This window comes from Mesoplodon mirus (genome assembly GCF_964341445.2).
Source record: "Mesoplodon mirus genome assembly, chromosome: 4".
In the NCBI taxonomy this organism is placed as follows: Eukaryota; Metazoa; Chordata; class Mammalia; order Artiodactyla; family Ziphiidae; genus Mesoplodon; species Mesoplodon mirus.
Window position 1 is genome coordinate 66,319,797 of NC_138979.1, and position 24,090 is coordinate 66,343,886.

General features: G+C 42.1%; 1 protein-coding gene across 9 annotated transcripts in view; it reads left to right on the top strand.

The window, feature by feature from the left end:
- The window catches only part of SCAPER (S-phase cyclin A associated protein in the ER), a 496,989-nt gene that overhangs the window by 455,288 nt on the left and 17,611 nt on the right, over window positions 1-24,090 (top strand). For 8 of the 9 annotated variants that reach the window (XM_082617344.1, XM_082617349.1, XM_082617347.1 and 5 more), the window contains 2 exons: window positions 4,033-4,270; window positions 9,395-9,544. In XM_082617344.1, coding sequence (XP_082473470.1) covers window positions 4,033-4,270; window positions 9,395-9,544 — 388 coding nt within the window. The remainder of the gene's footprint in view (window positions 1-4,032; window positions 4,271-9,394; window positions 9,545-24,090) is intronic. The other variant, XM_082617352.1, reaches the window with a different exon arrangement.

A 24,090-nucleotide genomic window follows, 5' to 3' on the forward strand; every position in this document is an offset into this window, starting at 1 on the left:
ATCATTGGGAGGGACAGTGACTTAACTCCGTCCACTCCCAGCACTATGCAGACCTTTGTGGGGAGTGTTCTGGATTCAGAGGCTAAAATGGGAGGTTCTGATAAGATGCCTCTGGGATTCCAGATCTAAAGGAGGGCACAAAGCCAAAATCCAAGAAGCTAGGAGAGCAGTCTAGAAGATACCGGCACTGAAGGGGATCAGGGTGGATGTTACCAAATCAGAAATCTGCGACCGGGGATACAAGAGCAAGCAAGCCAGGAACAAATGGGCAAAGGGGATTATAGTCTCTGTGACTGTCACAGCTGCTTTTTTGGGCCAAATAAGGCCTGTTACATAAGTGGTTTAAAATGCCAAAGATGGAACAGATGGCAGTTGATTCATGCCCACCCAAATTATTGCTTTTTTTTTTTTTTGCCCAGCTATACTCTCCTTTAAGGCAAAGTAGGGTTTTCAAGAGCTGTGCAGGTATATTGATGGCCCAGTTATAGTTTTTCCTGATTGAATCTCGCGATTAATGAACAGAAATGAATATACCACTAAGACCTCTAATCCTAGAGACCAAACAAAAACACTTTAAAATCCAGTAAAATTGAGAAGATCTTAGAGTGTAATATATAAAATTTCAGATCTGATTTTTCATATCTTCAATGTGTCTTTAAAAGAAAACTTTATGGGCTTCCCTGGGGCACAGTGGTTAAGAATCCGCCTGCCAATGCAGGGGACACGGGTTTGAGCCCTGGTCTGGGGAGATCCCACGTGCCACTGAGCAACTAAGTCCATGCGCCACAACTACTGAGCCTCGCTCTAGAGCCCACGAACCACAGCTACTGAGCCTGCGTGCCACAACTACTGAAGCCCGCTTGCCTAGAGCCCATGCTCCACAACAAGAAGCCACCGCAATGAGAAGCCCACGCACTACAACAAAGGGTAGCCCCCACTTGCCACAACTAGAGAAAGCCCATGCGCAGCAACAAAGACCCAACGCAGCCAAAAATAAATAAATAAATGTATTTTAAAAAAGAAAACTTTTTATAACCTGTGCCTGATATGAATAAGGCCTTTTACTTTTTTATTATAAACATTTAGGCTTAAAGTGATTATAGCTGACATTTAAGACCAACAGGAGCCAGTGGCCTGTTCAAGGACAAATTATCCGTATTTCAGACTAAATCAAAAGTAAACATTTTCTAAAGTCCCTTCATGTCTACATTAGTCCTGTGGAAGCCAAATGCAGCAGACAAGCTCTCTCCCCTCCCCTCCACCCTGTATATTCTGTAGGCTAACTTTAAAATTAATTGTCTTTTCCACAAAGCAATATTAATACACATTTTGAACCATTTCCACATCTGAGTTCTTGAATGCTAATTTAATTGATTTTTCTGAATCAACATTTTTATTTCATCAGAAGAATATTGCAAAAGATCCTGAGTTATGTTATTTTATAGTTTAGTATTTTCCTAAATAGGGTGGGGTGGAGAGAAGAGAAACTATTCTGATGATCTTCACTTGCTGGGTTTTTTTTTTTAATTTATTCTTTTAAAGAAGTAATAGCAGTGAATTCATGTCATTTCATAAATGCTTACAAAGATTAACTGTTACAAAGTGTTCTAAATAATAAAGCTATATTCCTGAATATCTGCATTTGAATATGCTAATAATCAGTTTAAAAGCAACACAGGCAGTAAAGGGGAGGTCACCATTCTGAATCACAAAGAAGAAAAAATGTTGTCACCAGCAGTGATGTCACTCATCCCCAAGGTTCTGAAAGCCTATTAGAAATTAGCTTTAGGGAGAAATGTCTTCTGGCTTGTCATTGGTTCTAAAAGACAGTCATTGTTAAACAAACACAGACCCCTTTTTGGAATCTATATAATAAACTCAGACACATTAATCTCTACTCACGTCTTTAGTCAGGGTCTGACCCCTAACTCTCATGGCTATAATGGAAGGAAGGAAGGAAGGGCAAACTGAAATGACATTAGCTAACAGTTTGTGTAAAGGTTCAGATGTGCCTATAAGCAAATAAATATAATTTCTTAACTTTTTGTTTTTACTGAGCCCCATAAGACAGAAAGTGTCTCTCCGTGATAATCAGGATTACATTACAACCTCTGTGTACTTTGTTTAACAGTGTGCAGTTAACCCCGAGATTTGATTTAAGAAAAGGCATGGAGACAAAAGAAGAGGTCACCTCCTGTTTGGCCTGGATGTTTTGGTCTTTGGACAAAGCCCTGCCTTTAAAGAGTCAAAAGTTCTTAGTAGTACCCCTGCCTTTGCCACTGACAAATGTTTATGACCTAAAACATCTCACTGAATCTCTGAGGGTCTTGGTTGCATCATGTGTGAAGTGAGGAGAACAATACCTTCTGTACCAACTATGAAGAACTACAAATGAGGCGGGGTGGAAGATGTGAATGTACTTAGCAGGTCCTGCCATGCAAATGAGATGATAGTATTTCATAAGACCTGCTTTCTTGAGAAGAGAACAAGTATAAGTGTCATCCCACATTCTTAGACTATCAGAAATAGTGCACATTCAGGAAATAAATGCTTACCATGGTTACGAATAAAACTATACTTTGATGAAACTAACAAATTAGAACTTTAAAAAGTTACGGATTAGAAAACTAGACAAGATACTAGAAACTTGCCAGCCAGCACTTTCGAATTCATATTTACTTAGTGGCATCTCTTCAGTGCTTCTGGGCAAGTTTATGAGATAAGCATCGATCTTTAATGCCTCTCTCCCATTCTAGATTCCAGCTGAAAGGAACAATAACAACAACAACAGAAAAAGGAATGGGAGGGACCTATATTAGTGTTAAAAATAGGGAAGGGCATCATCCTGTGGCAGAAACATAAAGACACTTCTGGTCAGCTTTGTGCCCATCATACCAGGTTAAAGGGAGACACTGAGCAGGGACTTGTAACTTCCCTTCCTGAGAAAAAGCTGTGTCCCATGAAGGAAGGTGACTGACCCACTTGGAACAGCCCAGAGACCTGAGGATTTGTGCAGTGGTTAGAACAAATGGCTGCAGCAGCTACAGACCTTACATTTCAGATTCAAACCTGTGGAGAAAAAGTGAGGGCTTCTTTCCAGGCATTTCAGCACAAGAATCTCCCTCCATGTTCCCCTTACCTTAGGCCTACATACCCTTGAGCCAGAGTGAATAGGAAGGGGGCCCCACCTGAAGCATGTTGGCTGTGGGAAGGGGAGAGAAACCTGGGTATGGTTTCTAGGGGCAAAAAGGGTGAATGAATGCTTAGCAGCCACATTTACTAAAATTGTAGGCTCTTGATCACTAGATGCTTCACGTATACCTGAGTTCCAGAGTGAGTTGGATTTAGCAAACCCTTCCTTTCCTATTAATTTGAGGAATTCATTTGCCACTGCCATTGCTTCTTGCTCACCCATACTGCCTGCCACAATTGCTAAGCTAACTTCAAGGTGATTTGTACAAAGCTAATCCAGCACTAGCTTGTTCTTGGGAGTCTGGCCCCTACAGCCTGTCCTGCCAATACTCCTTGATGATGGAACTGTGCCTTCAAAAGCGGTTGAAGTGTCTCCCTGTCACGGTATACCAACACACTACTGGGTTTTTGGGGCCTCGTGCTTTCCCGGTAACTGCCTTGCCTGAGAAGATTCCCTTGTGTATCCAGAAAGGAAGCCATGGTGTTTTGGGTTCTGAGTCCCAACAGCTCTCATGGACTCTGTCCAGTTCCACCAGGCCTGGAATCTAAACAAAGTGGGGCTATCTAGGCTGCAAAGGGTGGTAGCAGCCTCAGCCTGGCTGCCGAGTACTCAGTTGCCACTGCTGCAGCAGCCCAGTCTCCCAGCCGGAGAAAAGGGCGGGCTGCAGTGCACTTGGTGGGGGGAGGGCTGCATTTACTTCTTGAGGTTTCTTGTTACCTTACAACACCACTCACATGGTTTGCTTTTAACGGTCTGCTTGTCATGTTGCATTTGACCTATAAAAATGCTAACATCCTTTAAGTAGATTTCTCTTAAAAAGTTGAATGTTTCTTTATCAGGTCACACAGCATATTTGACAATAATCGCCAGGATCCCACAGGACTGACAGCTGCTCTTCAGGCCACAGACCTGGCTGGAGTTCTGCATATGCTCTACTGTGTCCTCTTCCATGGCACAATCTCGGACCCCGGCACTTCTAGTCCCAAGGAGAGTTACGCTCAGAACACAGTCCAAGTGGCCATTCAGAGTTTACGTTTCTTCAACAGCTTTGCAGCTCTTGATCTGCCTGCTTTTCAGGTACCAGGAATTGGTTAACCAGCCAAGAGTTAATAATTTTGTGTAGATATGATGAGAGGTTCTTCTCCTGGATTGGGGCATAAGGAATAAGCTACAATACAGGGAATAATAATACATACTATTTATTAAGCTACTGTGTTCTAGGAACTGGATTAGGTGCTTTGCATGTGCTTTCTTATTTATTCTCATGACTACCCTACAGAATATTATTATACCCATTTTACAGGTGGAAAAGCTGGCAGTTAAGTAATTTCCCAGGGTTACACATGGCTGAGCCAGGACTGGTACCCATGGCCCCAAGCCTATGCCATTCTGCTACTTATAAATCTTCTGTCTTGATTTCTTTAGAAAAGGCATTATCATACCATAAATATTTAAATATTAAGGAAAGTAATGGTTTCTTATATAAACACAACCAAAATTAGCTAAATTGTTTTGATTGATATGACTGTCTATGAATGATTTAACTGACTTGTATCCAACGTAAAGTGCATGTGTAGTTAAATGTGCAAACTCCTATAAATATTAAGTTTTTATAGCTAAAGAAAAATTGCTTTATGTTATAACACCAGACTGTCAGCTTAGAAACAGATTGTTTTTCATATAGGAAATTTAATTTTCAAAAACACTGAACCTTTGGAACAGAGCAAGCCCCAAGGAGTAGACTTTCTCTTTCAGTTTATTAACTGTCAAGTGATTTCATTAAAAAGGGAACAAACTTGGCAAATAATGAACCCATAATTTAGATGAATTGCTTTGCTCAACGGGAAAAAGGTTATAGAGATACAAATATATGAAAATTGTGGTCTTTGGTCATCGCAAGATGGAAGAAACACTTCTGTTTTGTAGCTGGTGACAAATGTGCAGTTCTTGTCTTCCTGTCATTCTCTTCACAACTGGAAATTAGTAAGTCGTATCATTGGATTCAGTATCTTTCAACTTTGTAGAGTTAGTTTATCCATCATAAGAACAGAAATCTCTTCCTTAGGGTTAATGCTTTTCAGTTTTCAAAGCACTTGAACTAGCCTTAGGTGGTAGCTACACAATAAGTAAAGTTCTGAGAGTTTTACAGCCACACCTAGAACAAGAGGTACCTGCTCCAGAGAATGCCAATGGTTCTTGCCTCTGGGTTGAACGTAACATTTGTGTTTTATGAAGACCCAACCCCATTGTGTTCTGTCTGGAAACAGCTTAGAAATCAAGATATGCTAATTTTATGCCCTCAGAATATGGAGACCAGCAGGCTACCCATCAGCTAGGTCCAACTAGAGTGATTTCTTTTGTTACCAGGGATTATGAAAAACAAATACCTAAAAATGTTCCTGAGCTCCTGGTTTATGGGTCTTCTGACCAGGATTTTTACTGCTTCAGGGCTCGCCACATCATACACAAGCATTTACATTAAGTCAGCCATTCATTCCATCAGTCACTCTGAGTGTCAGGGAGCCCCAGGTCCCTGCCCTACCCCCAGCCCTCCATGAACTCACAGCCTGTGCAGCCTTACTCAAAAGAACCACTGAACTCCAACCAGCCCTGCTCCCTTATGACCTTTAGGCACAATGGCCAGTAATGTTAGAAAAGTCAAAAGTCTGTTTCTGGAGCCCTTCATGCCCAACTAAGATGAAACCACGACTTCTCCTCTGCAGCTCCTTGCCGTATCGAGCCCAGAATATATTCCCTACCTGAGCCGCTTTTGCCACAACCCCAGGAGAAACACCAAGGTGACTCGAGAGTTCTAGCCATTCTTAGAGTGAGATGCCCACCTCCCCAGGGGAATGTCCTTTTGTGGCTGGTTCCTAACACTTCTTTTGCTTCTTTCTTCTCTGTCCTTCCTGTTACTCCATATTTCTCTTAATTCTTTCCTGCTTTTTCTTCTTTTCCTGTTCTCTGTCCTGACTCTCCTGTCTTATTTTAGTCAGTTTTGCCATCACTGCTTCTCATCCTCTCCCCAGACATTGTTCCCAGGCACCTTTTTCCCCTTAACCAGTGCATGGGCCAGGAAAGCCTTCAGGGACCTTCCTCCTGGCTGCCATCCTTTTGGTGCCCAAAGTCGAGCACATGTTTTTCTCTTATGCTTCATCAGTGTGTGCAGGGACCCAGATACCTAGAATTTCTAGCATCAGGTTTTTTAATACATCTACCAATGATTACCTTACTGTTCCAGTTACTTTTATACATTTGAAAAACAAACAAACTTAGTGGGGTAAACAACAACCGTTATGATCACAGATTCTGTGGATCCAGAATTCAGGCAGGGCTTTTCACAGCGGAGGTGGCTTGTCACTACTCCACGATGTAGGGCTTCAGCTGAGGGGCTCGAATGACTGGGGTTGGGGGGTATGGAGAAGAGGGGCAAATTGACTCAAATAGCTGGGAGCTCAAATTATCTGGAGGCTCCTTCACTTTCATGTTTTATGCCTGGGATTGATTACTCAAAGACTAGGTTCATCAAGGACTATTGGCCAGAGACTCTACATATGGCTTCTCTATGTGACTTGGGCTTCTCAAAACATCATGGTGTCTGGGTTCTCAGTAGGATTTTCCTGAGAGGAAGCTTCTGGAAAACAACTGCTCCAAGAGAACCAACAGAAGCTGCATGGCTTTTTTATGACCTGGCCTCAGAAGTCATATGGTTACATATCAGCCATCCTCTATTGGTTAAATCAGTCATAAGCCTTCCAGATTCAAGAGGAGAAGACATAGGCCCCATCTCTCAATGGGAGGACTGTCAAAGATTTATAGTCATTTTTTTTTAACTAACCACTACACTCTGTTGAGCAAGCTAAAGCAAAGCGTCTGACCACATAGACATCATTGATGTAGATAGACATCTGATCAATCATGCAACGCTCAAGTAAATAGCATACAAATACACAATATTTGCATTGTAAAGCAACAGGTGAGTTTAGGAGAAAAGTATTATTTTTATGATAGATATGGTCAGAGAAACTCATATTCTAGTTCATTAAAACAACTTACTTATCAAAAGTGAGATTTCAGGAACTATGTTTATAAAGCACAGGAAAAGAGATTTTAGGTACAGTATGGGTCTAAGCTCAGAAAAAAATCTGGGAGACAATTTACGAATTGCCTGAGAGGATTGAAGGAACTGAAGAAGAAAATTGAAATGAGATAAATGGTCTGACCCTCTGAAGAGTTAGACAAGACAGTGTAAGACATGTTGACGGTTTGAGTCCCAGTGCATCACAAGAATGCATCTCTGTAGAGCTGTTATGGAGAAGCATCCTCATCAAGACCTCTGGGTCTAGAGTCAGCCTGACCTGACTTTAAGCCATCATACTACCAAGTTGTATGACCTTAGACAAGTCATTTGAATCCTTAAGACTGAGTTTCTACTTTGTAAAATAGAGATTAAAAACACTTACCTCACAAGTCTGAGGTTTAAATGAGATTACATAAAGGCACTGTGCTAGCTAGCACATAGTAGGCCCTCAGGAAATGTGGACTGACTCATATTCTGAAGGTGAAGAACTTACCCAAACCATCTTGCAGATGTTGAATCAAAAGGTTAGGTTTCGAATGCAACATTCCCAGTGCTTCTGCACCCTTCTTTGAAGCCATAAACCTATGTGATTGTTTTGGTGTGAGAACTCATCGCATAGTAGTAACAAAAGGTTATCCATTAGAATATTTTTTTAACTGGTTCCATTTCATTATATACGAATAAGGCTGTCAAAATATTTTTCTCCCTTCAGCAAAGAGTCTGATTTCACTCTGAATTCATATTAGCACAGATGGCCTTGAGATCCCGGATATTGTATAGTGCATATACTTTGACAGTTTTTACAATTGAAGGTGGTCTCAAGAAACAAATCAATGTACTGACTTGGCAATTAATTCTGGCTAAAAAGGAAATATAGTTTCCTTGAAAAATTGGTTTAATTTTTATATTCAAACTTACATGCCCCTTGACCTGCTCTTATCAGTGAAGGTTAAACAGAGGGCACTGGGTCACAGCAAGCTGGACACAACTAATTAAATAAGGGCTGAGCTGAGAAGGTGTCACTACTTGATTTAAAGGAGCAGGGCCCTCCTGAAGTCTCTTTGGGGCTTGAAAAACATTTTGTCTCAGTGCAGTGAAACGGAGACAGAAGGCACTCTTAAAATTTAGTAGTAATTTTGTTTCAACAGTATTTATTAAAAAGACTGTGCTTTCGCGGCTGTTAGGCAGAGTGAATTCATTGAAACTTCCAAGCTGCAATGTATCTGACCTGGTTCAAGCCAGCCAAGACCTCAAATCAAGAGATGAGTTTAAAACACTGCCTTTTCCCACAGGCTGGCAGTGGTGCTTCATTCCAGTGTGGGCTGCGAGTGCATTCTGTGGGCCTCGCCTCTCCCCTTTGCCCTCCTGTCGCTCTGTCTGTTTGACATGTTTATTAAATAGACGCTTCAGGCTGCACAGACAGACTCAGGCTCTCCTCCCGCGTCGCCCACCACCAACAGCCCTTTGACTGTCTCAAGAAAGGATCCCAGAAGCCTCATAGCTGAGGGGGCTTCATGGTTTGTTTTTTGTGTTTTTTGGGGGGGCGGGGGCAGGTTGTTGGGTTTTTTTTACATTACTTTGGGAGCTCAAGAGCTATTTGAATAATAACTAATTGTTATGTATATTTCTTTTCTATTTGAACATAAGTAAATAATTAGAGTCGTATTTTTATCCCTGCATACAAGAAAATATTTTCTCCTTCAGAAAAAAAAAAGTATTGAAAGTTAGCTAAATGGTAGATTTACAGGTGAATTTTAGTATTATTATATTTTTCCAAATTTTCTACAGTGAGACTGTGCAATGAGAAAAAAAATACCTCATTAAAAATGGGATAAATACCCATGCTTTAGGTGAATAGTGTCTTGATCCACATAGTACAGGCATTTGGTCTGCTATGCTTTATTTTCTGTCTTTTTTTTTTTTTTTTTTCAGTTTAAACGTTGCATTTATTATGGTCATTTATTGGAGCAGGAATCCCTGAACTGAACTGTTAAGCACAGTGCTCTAGAAATTTCATATGCTTTTCTGGCATCATGGCAGAAGGTGCACAGGGCCCAGGTGTGTTTTGTGGTTTGCTGTCCCTGGGCTGGGGAGTTCTAACTGCTCCTTGTCTTTGTTAGTCTATTGTAGGGGCAGAGGGCTTGTCCCTTGCATTCCGGCACATCGCCAGCTCCCTACTGGGCCACTGCAGCCACGTCTCCTGTGAAAGCCTCCTTCATGAGGTCATCGTCTGTGTGGGCTACTTCACTGTCAACCACCCAGATAACCAGGTAAGAGGCACAGGAAAGTTCCTCAGACTGCTTCCCCAGCACTGAGAGTGTGAGGTATTGGAGTGAGAAAAGGCAGGCTAGCCTGCTGGAACCCATCTGTCCTGTGTGAGGCCCTTTAACCAGGCTCCAGGGATATGCCTCTGACTTATCTCCAAAGAGATTTGATCAGCACTAGACCAGCACTAGGACTTCCTCTTAAAGCTATAACAATAAGATATTTTTAATAAAATATTCTTAAGCCACACAGAACCATCTACTCCCTTACCACATAGATCCTGATGCTTTATTCATATTTTTTTGTTGTTGTTTTAATGAAATAGGTTACATCTTTCAACTTGGGTCACTTTGCAAATATTATAGCATTAGTCTGGTGCTTTATGAAACTGCTCTTGGTCTTTGGCTTCTGCCTAGGTGCTTAAGAGGGTGCCAGATGGTGTTGGAGGGGAGCCTGAGAAGGCAGGGCTTGGGCCTTACCCCCTTGAATCACCCAGAGTAGTTTTGCTTTTAACTATTTTGATTATTTGGTTTCTGAGCAAGATTTCATTTGTAAATAGTGTTCTGTTGCTTTAAAAAGTTGGGAAATCTTTGTTACAGATTTTATTTTTAAAATAACAATAATAAAGCACTTTATCTCTTTTAACTTTTTATTTTATATTGGAGTATAGTTGATTAACAATGTTGTGATAGTTTCAGGTGTACAGCAAAGTGTTATACATATACATGTATCTATTCTTTTTCTAATTCGTTTCCCATTTAGGTTGTTATCTTTATTTTTAAAAACAGAGTTATGGCATAACTAACATATCAAATTGTAATTCCTGACTACCTCATTTATCTAAAGCCTCATATTCAGCAACTTAATTATGTGGATTATAGCTGAGAAAACGGCCTATGAACAGCCCTTAACCCTCACTCTAAGCTTACTAATTTTTATTTTAGGCAACTCTCTAATAAGTGTGCTTACTAGGTTTACTAGCCTGCAGTAAACTAGACCAGGGCGGAAGAAGGACAGGAGATAGCTGTAGTGCCAGAGCCAAATACAAGGTGAGAACCTACACACTAAGAGCTGAAACTGCCTATCTGATAAGGAGGAAGAGGATAGAAAAAAACAAGACAAGCACAAGACCTCAGAAATTGTAGCCATCTGGGACTTCCCTGGCTGTCCAGCGGTTAAGACTCTGCGCTTCCACTGCAGGGGGCGTTGGTTTGATCGCTGGTCAGGGAACTAAGATCCTGCATGCCGCGTGGCATGGCCAAAAAAGTAAAGAAAAAAAAATTGTAGCTATCTGGTTTCAAAGGGACACTAAGCCCTGTATTTGATTTCCCTGGATGATTGTTGATGCCCCCAGTGCAGACCCTGAGTGAGCATGGAGGCAAAATGTATGTTCTGTGCATTCCCTTTAAGAAGACTGAGGAATATGAAGTCCATTGTAGAAAGATTTCCATGATTTAAAATATAGAAAATGTGGACCCTTGCCAGAAGAAGCGTCATACGTAGAAAAATTCCCCTTTTGCAGACCTCATTGCCAGAAGGGCAGATCTTTCTCACCTCCCACCACAGGAGCACTCACACAGTGCTCTCTCGGGTACTGATGCTTTGTCCTTTCCGTGGACTAAGCCCAGCAGGTTCATGAGTCTCTTACAAGCTACTCAAGGAAGGAAAGTTGAGCGAAATCTCCTGTGTGGTTCTCTTTTCTTCATGTGTATCCATTTGACCTACTAAACTGCATTTCCTTTCCCTCTAAAAGTTTGTTTTTATTTTTCTGATTACAAAAGTGTTTCTTACTCATCATGAAAAAGATAGGCAAGTGTAAAGAAGGAGGAGGAATCACAGTTATTCCTGATCTCACTGTTGAGATAGTCACTGTTACCGTTTTCGCAGGTTCCTTACAGTCTCTTTTCTGTGAATATTTTTGCCAGTTAATATTATTGAGATATAATTAACATGTAACACTGTCTTATTTTTAAGTGTGTACAGTGTGCAGATTTGATGTATTTATATGTTGCAAAATGATTAGCACAGTAAATTTAGTTAGCCATCACCTCACATAGTTAAAATTTTTTTCCTTGTGATGAGAACTTTTAAGATCTACTCTCAGCAGCTTTCAAAGATACAATACAGTATTGTTAACTTCAGTCATCATGCTGTACATTACATCACCAGAACTTATTTACCTTATAACTGGAAGTTTGTACCTTTTGACCACCGTCGCTCACTTCACCCACTCCCTAGCCCTCTATGAATATTTTTACATAGCTGAGGTCATATGGTATATACACTCCTATCCTACTTTGTACACTTAACATTATATCATAATCCTTCTTTGTGTATACAGTTGTTTTTTTTTTGGTTTTTTTTTTGTGGTACGCGGGCTTCTCACTGTTGTGGCCTCTCCCGTTGCGGCGCACAGGCTCCGGACGCGCAGGCCCAGCGGCCATGGCTCATGGGCGCAGCCGCTCCGCGGCACGTGGGATCCCCCCAGACTGGGGAACGAACCCGTGTCCCCTGCATCGGCAGGCGGACTCTCAACCACTTGCGCCACCAGGGAAGCCCGTGCATACATTTTTTAATGGCTGCGTGGCTTTATCTTGTGTAGACAGCCCATGGTTTACCTCACAATTTCCTGTTAAGTCGTTTACCATTTATCATATCTCCTGCACTTATAAAGAGGTAAGTAATTTGTGTGTGTGATAATATTTTGCTGTACAGTTCTATAGCAAAAAGTTCAGTTTCTTCAGCATACCCACGTTTAGGGATGGTTGAAGCTCTTTGCTTAAACCAACTCTGTTGTGATGAATTTACTGAACTCAGAGCTGTGTAGGATTTCAGAGAGATTTTCTGCTGATGTCGGACTGCAGACTAATCCTCTCCTATAGATAAAACACACACTCTAAGTATCTCTGGGCTCACCAGAGTCAATGAGAAATGGGGTCGGGGGAACTGGTATTTGGAAATGGCATGTTAGAACTGACGTGGACCTGATGGCAAAGTAATGACTGGGCATGTTGGGACAGGAAGAAAGCAGATTAAATGGGCAGAGAGAGCAGTAAGCAATCCAAGGAGGAGACAGAGACCCTATGGCTTCTCGGTTGGGGACGAAGCTGTGGGGTTTAGAGGTAATTGCTGAGAGGAAGAAATTAGAAAAGTAAAAAACACAGACCTCCTTTCTCGACACCTTGCCTCCCAAAGGGATTGAATCCTAACTGGACATCCACTTCTGATTTGGTGGAAGGTAGAAGGTCAGAGAAGTCAGTTCAGTCCTCAGGCAATTGCTGAAATGCAACAATCTGTGAAAAGAAAGAATATGACAAAAAGTAGAGAAGAAATCAGAAATTGATAGAAATGATAGTAATTGTCAAACACTGAGACATTGCACCTATGGAGATGCTTTTCTAAAGCATAACCTCTGGTATTTGTAGAATTCTTTATACTGCTTGCCCCATCTGTGGCCTCTTGGACCTCATTAGCACTTCATTGAGGCTGTAGGCAGAGGAATTACTCCCGCCTCACAGACAGGTGAAGAATCAGGACTCAGAGAGGTGAAATAAGCCCCCTGAAATGACATAAAGAATTGCTAAAATACCAGGACTAGAACGCAGGTCTTGCAAAGCCCAGCTCAGAGTTCTTTTCTTTCACATTGCTTAAGAAAATTAGACGTATCAGTGGCCCTTTCTACCAGTGATCTCTGAAGTATTTCTTGGGCAGGGGTGGAGGGTTTAGAAGATGATGCCCATTTACCTAGACAGTACACTGAGAAGCTGCCATTCTGCAACTCTGAATGCTTCTGGGACATATCTGTGTGCGTTACTCGGGGAAAATGGGTAAAGATCCTGGGAAAGTGTAAATGAGTGTGTTTTATGAGCACAAAATGGACCATAATCTAGCAAATAGAAGGCCTGGGTTCTAACCTCAGCTCTGCCACTAGCTGCGGGATCTTAGATAAATCATTTTCCCTCTTGAGGCTTGAGCATTTTTTGACCATACAAAGAGGTATTGGATTGGCCAAAAAGTTCCTTCAGTTTTAAGGTAAAACTAAGACACATTTTTCATTTTCACCAGGAACTTTATTGAACAATGTATTCACTGTTTTGCTCCACTACCTTCTGCCATTTTTCAGGCAACTTCATAATTCCATCTTCCCAAAACTTTTAATCTTTTTGAGCAAAGAACTGTTCCAGGTACCTTATACAGTCTTCCAGGAAATTGAGATTTTTTCCATTAAGAGAATTTTGTAAAGACCGAAATAAATGGAAATCCGAAGGTGCAATGTCTGGTGATTAAGGTGGATGAATCAGAACTTCACAGCCAAGCTGTAACAGTTTTTGCCTGGTCATCAAAGAAACACGTGGTCTTGTGTTATCCTGATGGAAGATTATGCGTTTTCTGTAGACTAATTCCGGGTGCTTTTCTTCGAGTGCTGCTTTCAGTTGGTCTAATTGGGAGCAGTACTTGTTGGAATTAATCGTTCAGTGTTCCAGAAGGAGCTCATAATAGAGGACTCCCTTCCAATCCCACCATATACACAACATCACCTTCTTTGGATGAAGACCAGCCTTTGGTGTGGTTGTTGGTGGTTCATTTCGCTTGCCCCACGATCTCTTCCGTTCCACATTACTATACAGTGTCAACTTTTCATCGCCCATCACAATTTGTTTTAAAAACGGAATGCTTTTGTTATGTTTAAGTAGGGAATCGCATGTGGAAATATGGTCAAGAAGATTTTTTTCCCATAACTTATGTGGAACCCAAACATCAAAGCGATGAACATAACCAAGCTGGTGCAAATGATTTTCAACACTTGATTTGGATATTTTGAGTATGTTGGCTATCTCCCGTGTGGTTGATTGTTCTCAATTAATGTCTCGATTTGATTGCTCTCAACTTCGACTGGTCTACCCAACTGTGGAGCATTGTCCAGCGAGAAATCTCCAGCACGAAACTTCGTAGACCACTTTTGACATGTTTGATCAGTCACAGCACATTCTCCATACGCTGCACAAATCTTTTTTGTGTGTTTCAGTTGTGTTTTTACCTTTCTTGAAATAATAAAACATAATATGCCGAAAATGTTGCTTTTTTCCTTCCATCTTCAATTTTAAAATGGCTACACAAAAATCCACCAATTTTGATAATTTTTTTAAATGCACTCTGATATGACAGCTGTCACAATACAATCCAACAAAATTGTTTCGAATGAAGTTAAAGACAACTAAGCGCTACTAGAGCCATCTTATGGCAAAAAACAAACAAACCTTTTGGCCAACCCAATAGCTTGGTTCTGGATAGTGGTGATGGTTGCACAATATTGTGAATGTACTTAATGCCATTGAGAATGGTAGGATTAAAAATGGTTAAAATGGTAAATTATATGTTATCCATATTTTACCACCAAAAAAAAGTTGTGGTTTTTTTGTTGTTGTTTGTTTGTTAGTTTTATAAATTTATTTATTTATTTATTTTTGGCTGTGCTGGGTCTTCGTCACGGTGTGTGTGCTTCTCATTGCAGTGGCTTCTCTTGTTGCGGAGCATGGGCTCTAGGCACATGGGCTTCAGTAGTTGCAGCACACGGGCTCAGTAGTTGTGGCTCACGGGCTTAGTTGCTCTGCGGCATGTGGGATCTTCCCGGACCAGAGCTCGAACCCATGCCCCCTGCATTGGCAGGCGGATTCCCAACCACTGCGCCACCAGGGAAGCCCTTTTTTTTTTTAAATGATGATCTAGGATGATCTAGGATTGTCCTAGATCATCTCTCCTTTGAGCTCTGTGAGTCTGTGATATTTTAATGGCTGAGATTAGAACCACAGACCAGCATTCTGATTTTATGGAGACATATTGTGGTTTTTTAGGTCCTCCTTGCCCTACTCCAGATTCTTTCAGTACCAGATAGCTTCATGAGCTGCTTGCCCACTGCGTGGCAGCTCATCCTTAAAAGCTGAATATACCTTGGTTCTCCTATCTTAATACAGGGGGCCCATTGGCAGACACTCAAAAGCAGAGACTTACAGGTGAGATGTCAGTGTCCTTGCTGTGTGATGCCGTCTCTAGCCACAGTAGTTTCACCTGCACCAAACAGCCATGCTCACCATCTGTGGCTGGGCTCCACGCCCATCAGGCTGCATGGCAAGGGAAGGGTAGGGGACATAGCCTCAAGCTTACTTAATGATAACTGCTCATATCCCAGTAGAACTGGGGAGTTTTCTCTAACTAAAAAGTTGATTGTTTATTTTCATTCTAAATCCCCTTTCTGCTCCCTCCAAAACCCAGTAATTTGCCAAGTGAGCATTTGCTGAGGGATATGGAAGTGCAGTTTTAAGCTCTCATTCCAGTTTCAATCAAAGTTTCGTGGAGCCTTCATCCTGGAGGGGCCCTGAGATACCTAGTCTGGTTCCCTCATACTGTAGATGGAGAAACTGAGGCTCAGAGAAGGAAAAGGAATTGCCAAGCAAGAACTAGCAGAGCCCAAACTCCTGATTGACAGTCCAGTTAGTGCCCTTTCCGCCTCACTTCTGTTCTTGTGAAAGTGAATTTATTTAACCTCATGCCACTTACTTTATATCAGAGAAATTTCAGAGGAGAAATTATGATGCTCAATTCATTTCATCTTTCCGTATCATTAGGCAGAAGTCATGTTAATTTGCAGTGCCTGTTTGTCCACAGAGGATCCTTTATTTCCAGCTTGTGTCTTTGTAAGACAGGAGATCCTGAACTCCTGCTGCAGCCTAAGGCTGTTTTATTAGGAAACTGCTTTGCATAAAGGATTGGCACTTTTCATTTGCCACCATTTAGTCTATTAACTGGAAGGACTGAGCCCCATGATACTAAAGATGACTTTAGAAGAGAAACCTGGATAATAAAAGTAATGCCCCATCCTTGATAGAACCAATCATCTGTTTCCTATAGGGCTGCAGTTTCTAATTAAAATGTTTTTTTTAATCAAAACTTCCTTATCTTTTATGGTACTTTCATGACTCTGCGTTCCTTCCCATTTAATTATTATAATGAACATAATTAGTATGGGCTGTCAGACCTTCACTTTATTTACATTTTATATTGGATAATTAAATGTGGTCTGATAATTAAATTAACTTGAATGACAGATGATTTGACTGCCTGCATATTACTGTATTGGGAATAAGCACCTTTGCATATTCACTGTAGTTAGTGACTGACTTTTTCATTTGGAAAGACCCCATAGATTCCAGCGATCAGAGCCGGAGTCTCCTGTGATAGTTGAAAGTAGGAAGGATCCCGTTGGCCCACCCTCCCCCCATCAGCTTCTCTGTAGAGAGTCATGCAGATCATGTAATCATCTGCTTGGCACTGCACCAAAGGCTCCTGAATGTGTCTGGGGAGATCAGAACCTGCGAGTAAGCTGGACACTGAAGCTCTTGAAACTAGATTCTGCCTGAGCTGTGTGACATGCCTTTTCCAAGTCTTTTGCAGTTTGATGGCTTAATAAGACAATCCAAATGTTAATTGACTAAACGGTCCTAAAATGTATCCATTGTACTCACCTCAGATGCTTCCCTGCAAACAAAAACAGGGCAGTTTCCCAGTTGTGTACCATCTGCAAGTGAGGGACACAGAGTTGTGTTTTAAGAGTGGCGGTTTTCCAGAGCTCCGTTGTAGCCTTTAGAACTTTCAGAGGTGGCCTAATTCCTGCCCACACATTCTTACTTTACTCTTTGTTTTTCTCAAAGGCAGATGGTCCTAGGTCATATGCATTTGGTAAACTCCCCCAGCCCCATCCAATTCCAAGAATGGAGTCTGCTGTGGTGGGCTCAAAGTGGAAACTCCAGCATTCAAGGCCTTTCTGTTCTCCCAGTGTTGGCAGCTTATTCTCTAGCTGTCACACAAACGTCAGCTTTCTGTATTTTCTTTCTTTGTGTGACAGATACAGTTCCTTTCACAAAATAAAAAGGTATCATGTCTAAGGAAGAGCCAAATAACTTCAACAGTATAACCATTTCGGAGTTACTCTCAATATTACAGCACCAAAGAAAAATATGGGGTTTTTCCCAAAAGTAGAACAATAAATTTCCTAATTAAAAATAACTTCTGGGGCTTCCCTGGTGGCGCAGTGGTTGAGAGTCCGCCTGCCAATACAGGGGACGCGGGTTTATGCCCCGGTCCGGGAGGATCCCACGTGCCGCGGAGGGGCTAGGCCCCTGAGCCATGGCCACTGAGCCTGCGCATCCGGAGCCTGTGCTCTGCAACGGGAGAGGCCACAACAGTGAGAGGCCCGCGTACCTCAAAAAAAATAATAATAATAATAACTTCTGCCTAAAGATTTTTTTTTTTAATTACTGATTTATTTCTTTTTGGCTGCATTGGGTCTTCGTTGCTGCACGCGGGCTTTCTCTAGTTGCGGCGAGCAGGGGCTACTCTTCGTTGTGGTGCGTGGGCTTCTCATTGCAGTGGCTTCTCTTGTTGCAGAGCATGGGCTCTAAGCACACGGGCTTCAGCAGTTGTGGCACGTGGGCTCAGTAGTTGTGGCTCATGAGCTTAGCTGCTCTGCGGCATATGGGATCTTCCCGGACCAGGGATCGAACCTGTGTCCCCTGCATTGGCAGGTGGATTCTTAACCACTGCGCCACCAGAGAAGTCCCCTACCTAAAGATTTATTCTAAGACTTCTAGTGAGTGACCTGGCTGATATTAGAATGGAGAAATTTGCCAGTTAGCAATTTTGGCTGCTTGTATTAAAAGTCACCAATGTCACAGAATCCAAATAAAAGATACCTTTTACTTCCCTCATCTCTTTGGTGTCCTCATCACTCTTTTCCAACACAAGGGTAGTTTGAAGTACCATGAGCTCGTACCTTTTAACTCCAAAAACCACTTGAGAGGTTATAAGGAACTCCCTCCTTGACCCGGTGGCTGCATTGCCAGGGAATCAGCTGGAGTAAATGGCAGCCTCCGCAAGGGAGCCTCCACTGAGCTCTCAGATGGAAGCCTTCACCACCCAAGACTAACATTGGCCAGGTATACTTGTAGCACTTAACTGAGAAAGGAACATTCTTCTCCCCCTTTGTACAGGATTGTGTCCTAATTCGTGGCTCACTATAATCCCATGGATCCCCCTGCTTGTGGTTGATACAGTGATAGTTAAGGTGGCACCTGAATGGATTCACGTCTTGAGTCAGTCAGCAGTTGAGGTTTTGAACTTGATCTCTGATAGTACTAAAAGTCAGATGTCACACCTCCGTGACATAGAGCATAGGCTCTGAAGTCAGCTGGCTTTGAAATCCATGTTCTGTTCTTTCCTAGCACTGTGACCTTGGTTTGGTCAAGTTACTGAGCTGTGAGCTTCGGCTTCCTCATCTGTGAAATGGAGGACATAATACCACTACTTCCCACATTATTGTGTGAATTAAGTGAGACAATAAAGGCCCTGACTCATAGTGAATGCTCAAGAAAGGCAGCTGTTGCTATCCCTGAAGGCCCTGTTACCATCATCTTTATGGCACTAAGTAATACACCTGATTCAGCAGTAGGCTGAATTCATAATTCTGGCATAGGGATCGGAAAAAACCACAATTGTACAGGTAAACTATCCTTCCTTCACCAGTCTTCTCAGTTTCTCATTTTTGGGGAACTCAGATTCAGAACACTCCAGTAAAATAACTGTCAGGAAATCTAACATTGAAACTTTGAAATTGAAAGCTAACCATAGTTTCATCTCCACTCCCCTATAAAAAGTTGGGAACCCACTAAGCTCCTTCAGCAGTGGAAGTGAGACCAAGAGCATGAGTAGGGTCATTGCGAGGTCTTAGTTCAGCCACAAGATGCCATGAAGTTAATCATCTCCTTCTGAGCTCCATCCCAAGACTGAGCAGAGCAGCAGAAAATGCACAAGGGGAAGCCAAGCAATAAACTGTCAGCACCCTATTCCCCAGGTGCCCAAACCCTGATCCTGTGAACAAGGTCCAGAGCTGAACCCTACTGCCAGGTCAGGTGTGTGCACAATCCTCAGTCATCCTTTGCTCACTTGGAAATCTTCTAATGGGGTGGAAAATGAGGCCGGAAGGAATATTTTGTCAAAGTTTAACTCATGACCAGTGGTGAATCTAATTTTTTCTGGTCCTGCCTTGGTGTTTGGTCATAGAGGGACCTTTTTAATAAATCACTGAGATAGACTGTAAAGACTTAATCTGTAATCACAGAGAAAACACCTCTCCTGAGGTAGGAAATCTTATATGAGATCCTCATCAGTCACAAAAAGCCCAGCACCAAGGAACAAATACTAGTGCAGCAGTCAGGATGGCTGGGTCCTTTCACAGCTGTACAGCTGTGTGACGCTGGGCAAGTCACTGCCCTTCTCTGGGCTTTACCCACAGTTAGGCTGGGTACTCCCAAGGGCCCTTCCAGCTCTGATGGAGGACAAATATATAATTCTAAGGTGAAGTGGGAAGTCATGTCCAGACCAACATGAGTACTTGAATTTAATAATCTTCATTTCTAATTGTAGTAATCGCAAGTACTCCACTGTAGCCATGCTGGTCTCCTTGCTCTTCTACAAACACACCTCTCATGTCAAACCTTTGTTCTTGCTGTTTTCTACCTGGAAATCTTTTCCCTCAGAAATTAGCATGGTTTGGGAGGTGGGGGTGTTTCAAAGGTTTTTTTCTCAGATATCATGTTATAATGACCACAGTATCTAAAATAGAGTATCAGCCCCATGGTTACTGTTTCCCCTTTACCTTGCTCTATTTTTATTCATATACTTATTACCCTCCCTTGACATTTATTTATTTTGCCTGTCTCCCCGCTCCCACCCCATCCTGCTAGAATGTTAGTATCTTGAGAACAGAGCCTTTGTCTGCAGTGCCTACAGCAGTGCCTGGCACATAGTAATTACTTAATATTTGTTGAATGAATTATTGGATGTTGAGATAATACATCTCTTCTTAGGCATAATACTGAAGAAAAGTATAAAATGGCTCCAGATTTTGAAGGATACAGCACTTCTGTTTTAGTGACCAAACCTCCTGAACTGACCTTTAGCTAAAAATTTAAGAGCCATTTCTTTGGCACTGTAAGTTATTTATCTTTGAATTTATTCTAAAAGAAAGTTCTTAGTTTTGCTTTTGCTGGAGCCAGTAGTTCTGAGATCCAAAGGAAACCACTGTGCTTAAGGTTTGGCAAATCCTGCATTTGAGAAAACAGCGGTATGTGAGAGAAAGCTTTGGAGGCAGACCTAGGTTCACGTCCTAGCCCCTCCTCTCACTTGAGTGATGAACTTGCACAGGTTACCCCGAGAGTCGCTTTCCCCAGCTGTAACACAGAGCCAAGAAGTCCTAAGTCACAAGATTGTTGGGAAGGTTAAATGTCATCCTTATTACGTAGGCCCCAAGTTTGACTGTCAGCTATGAGAGTGGATGTCTTTGGGGTATTTGCTTATCAAGTTGGTGGCATTGTCACAGCAAATCTACACTGACTTGTTATGATTTGGTTAAAAAAAAAAAAAAAGGCTTTTTGGCAGGTATGCCTCACTCTGAAAGCACACACTGGGAAAATCTACGCTTAAAGACCCCCAAATCACCATATCATTCATTTAATAGCAAGTTTCCTGAGGGGATTTTAAAATATTTTTCTTAAATCTCTTCATGGGTATGTAATTCCTTTGGGATTGTGCACCTTTGGTCTGCCGTCAGATAATGCACACCTCGTCAGAGACCCTAGTGTGCAGCAGTTCTGCCATGGTAGCCATGGGCTGGTCTCTGCTTTAAGGAGTTGGTAGTATGTTTCTATAGCATGATGAGAGGAACATGGACTCTGGAGCCAGGTGACCTATGTTATGGTCACAACTATACCACTTACTAGCTCTGTGATCCTGGTCAAACCCCTTACATTCCTGGTGCCAGTTTCCTCACCTGTAAAGTGGGGATAACATTGATAACACCTCATAGGGTTGTTGTGTAGACTAAATTTGATCATGCGCATCGTGTTAGCACATTGCCTGGCTGGGAGCAAGTGTTGACTACGATGTTATTGAAATTATCGTTGTCAGCCTCCACATTCCCTGTTCTTACTGGGAAAATCCCTGGAGTATCCACTCAGTCTGCTCTGACACTTGATATCACCTTAGCTAGGCCATCTCTGCCATCAGAGCGTGTATCCCCGTCTGTTGAGAAACTGAAGAGAACTCTGTGTGTCTCCATGGACCCAAAAGATGTAGAAGCACCAGGAGGTCCCCCTGTAGGGGTCTCTGGGCTGCCACTCACCGTGCCGCTCCAGCACAGCTGCGAAGAGAGGTTGGGAGGGTCAGTCTGCTCTGGCCAGCTGCCAGCTCCCCTTCCCAAGGGGCATGTGTAGTTCATCTGGATGTACCTGACAGGTGATAAACATATGCTTGTCTGGAGTGCAATGAAGGAGAATCTCTGCTCACCGTTTTGGGCTGCAGAAATAGGAGGAAGGGAGACCTCACACCCGAATAATTCTCTTCTATATGAGCAACTGCTAAACTGAAAACACACCACAGAGGTAACTCAGAGGTACACTGAGATTGTGTTAGGAAAAGAAACTGGAAAATGCCTCACATGAATCAACGTGAACACTTAATGGGCCTTAATTGGAACCTTATCCTACTGTACTTAGAGCAGAGAGATGAAAGTAAAAGAAATCTGAGAGACCATTTATTTCACTTAAGAAAGCAGTAAACTGAAACTACAAAAAGATTTGACTACTATTATATTTTTATTATTAAATAAAATTGTCATAGACTGGTGCTAGTGAGCCCATAAATGCTCCATGGAATGCATCCATGCTCTCTGGCTGCTGTTAGGATGTGACCAGAAAATCTATCAGGCTGTGCTCTGCATTTATTAACCCTGCTGTTGTTCTTACACCACCCAAAGGCTCCATGGTGAGGAAGGTTTGACCCAAGTTCTCCTCACAGGAAAGGTCCAGAGCCCACTTGGAATATTTGTATTTTAGGGCATTATTAAATACTGTCCATCTACCTACCCACCTCCCAACCCCACACACACACATGTCCTGTTAGTCTGTAATGGACATAATCTTGCCAGTACCCATGTGTTTGTGTGTGTGTAATTATAAGTTCTCTTTTCTTAAAGAAGCTGGATTAGAAAATCAGAATAGTTGAGAATGTGGAGATAGCATATCCTGTGTGAAGACTTTTCGTTCATTCCTAAGAAAAATATATTCTAAACTATTTTTTTTACCATATTTAAATGTAATATCTGTGCAGGTATAGTCAGCAAAAGGTGCTTATGTGTGGGAATGCTCATAGCACAGTATTATATTATTTCTGCAAGTTCACAGACCTTCAGAGATCATCTAGTCCAACTCCCCTCATTGCCAGACGAGAGAAGGACTTGCTCAATTCCCTGGAGCCAGGCCTCCTGGCACATTATCTAGGACTTTTTGTGACCAACCTTCTCTCTTCTCCCCTCCCCCCACCTTGTGGTAGATGGGACACAGATAATGCAAATAAACAAAAAATCCAAAATAAAGTAGTCCCTCAAATGTATGACGGTACAGTGAGTCTGTATCATTTCCAAGGTTTGTGCTCTTTAGACAAGGTTCTTTCTCAAACGTAAATTAAAACAGAAAAAGCACGAATGGGTATAGTCCCTGACAAATTATAGAATCTGTGACTTTTAGGGTTAGCCAAGTTTTTAAGAGAATCTAGCCCCCACTTCTTGTGCTACAAGATGTGTTTGACGGGAATTTAGAACATGCTTCATTTAAAAGGCAACTCTTCTCACAAAATAGACAACATGAAAGAAGTAAAAAGAAGCTCTAACATGGAACAGAAGGCTGGAGGTGACTTATTCTTGGGGAAATGCCCTGTATCATGAGCTTTCTGTCCATATGAGCATTCATCACTCATTCTTTCTCTCATTTATCAGCTTTTGCTAAATGCCCACCCCATCTCAAACCAAGTGCTGTGACATAAAGAAATGAATACAACCCAGATCTTGTCCTTGTGGAACCCACAGCCTAGGAGCAGTGCTGAGACTCATTCCTTCCTTCCACAAATATTTAACGAGTGCCTGCAATGGTCCAGGCACTGTTCTAGACACCCAGGAGACAGAGAGAAACAAAACCGACTAAGTCCCTGCTCTCAAGTTGCTGACATTCTAGGAGAAAAGGGAGAGACAGACAGTAAACAAACCTGGATCGGTGCTAGAGCTTCCTCTTAGAAGTATTTCACAGTGGAGCTGGTACTTGAGCTGATATCTGACAGTGGAATAGATACTTACCAGGTAGCAAGGTAGGAAAGACATTCTAGGCACAGGAAAGACCATGAGCAAAGATACTGAGATGTAAAATAGCCTGGGAAGGTTTAGGGAACTGCAAAGTGTTCATTCTGGCTGGAGCTTAGGAGGTAGTGGAAGGAATAAGAGCTAAGAGTGAAGAAGCAGGCCAGGCCCAGGTCATGAAGAGACCTACGTGTGGGGGCTGAGAATTGGGGATTTATCCTCTAGGAGATGATGAGGAGAGCAGCAGGATGATATGTTCAGCCTGCGTCTGAAAGTCACTCCAGTATATGGAGGGCATCAGGACTTCCACACTGG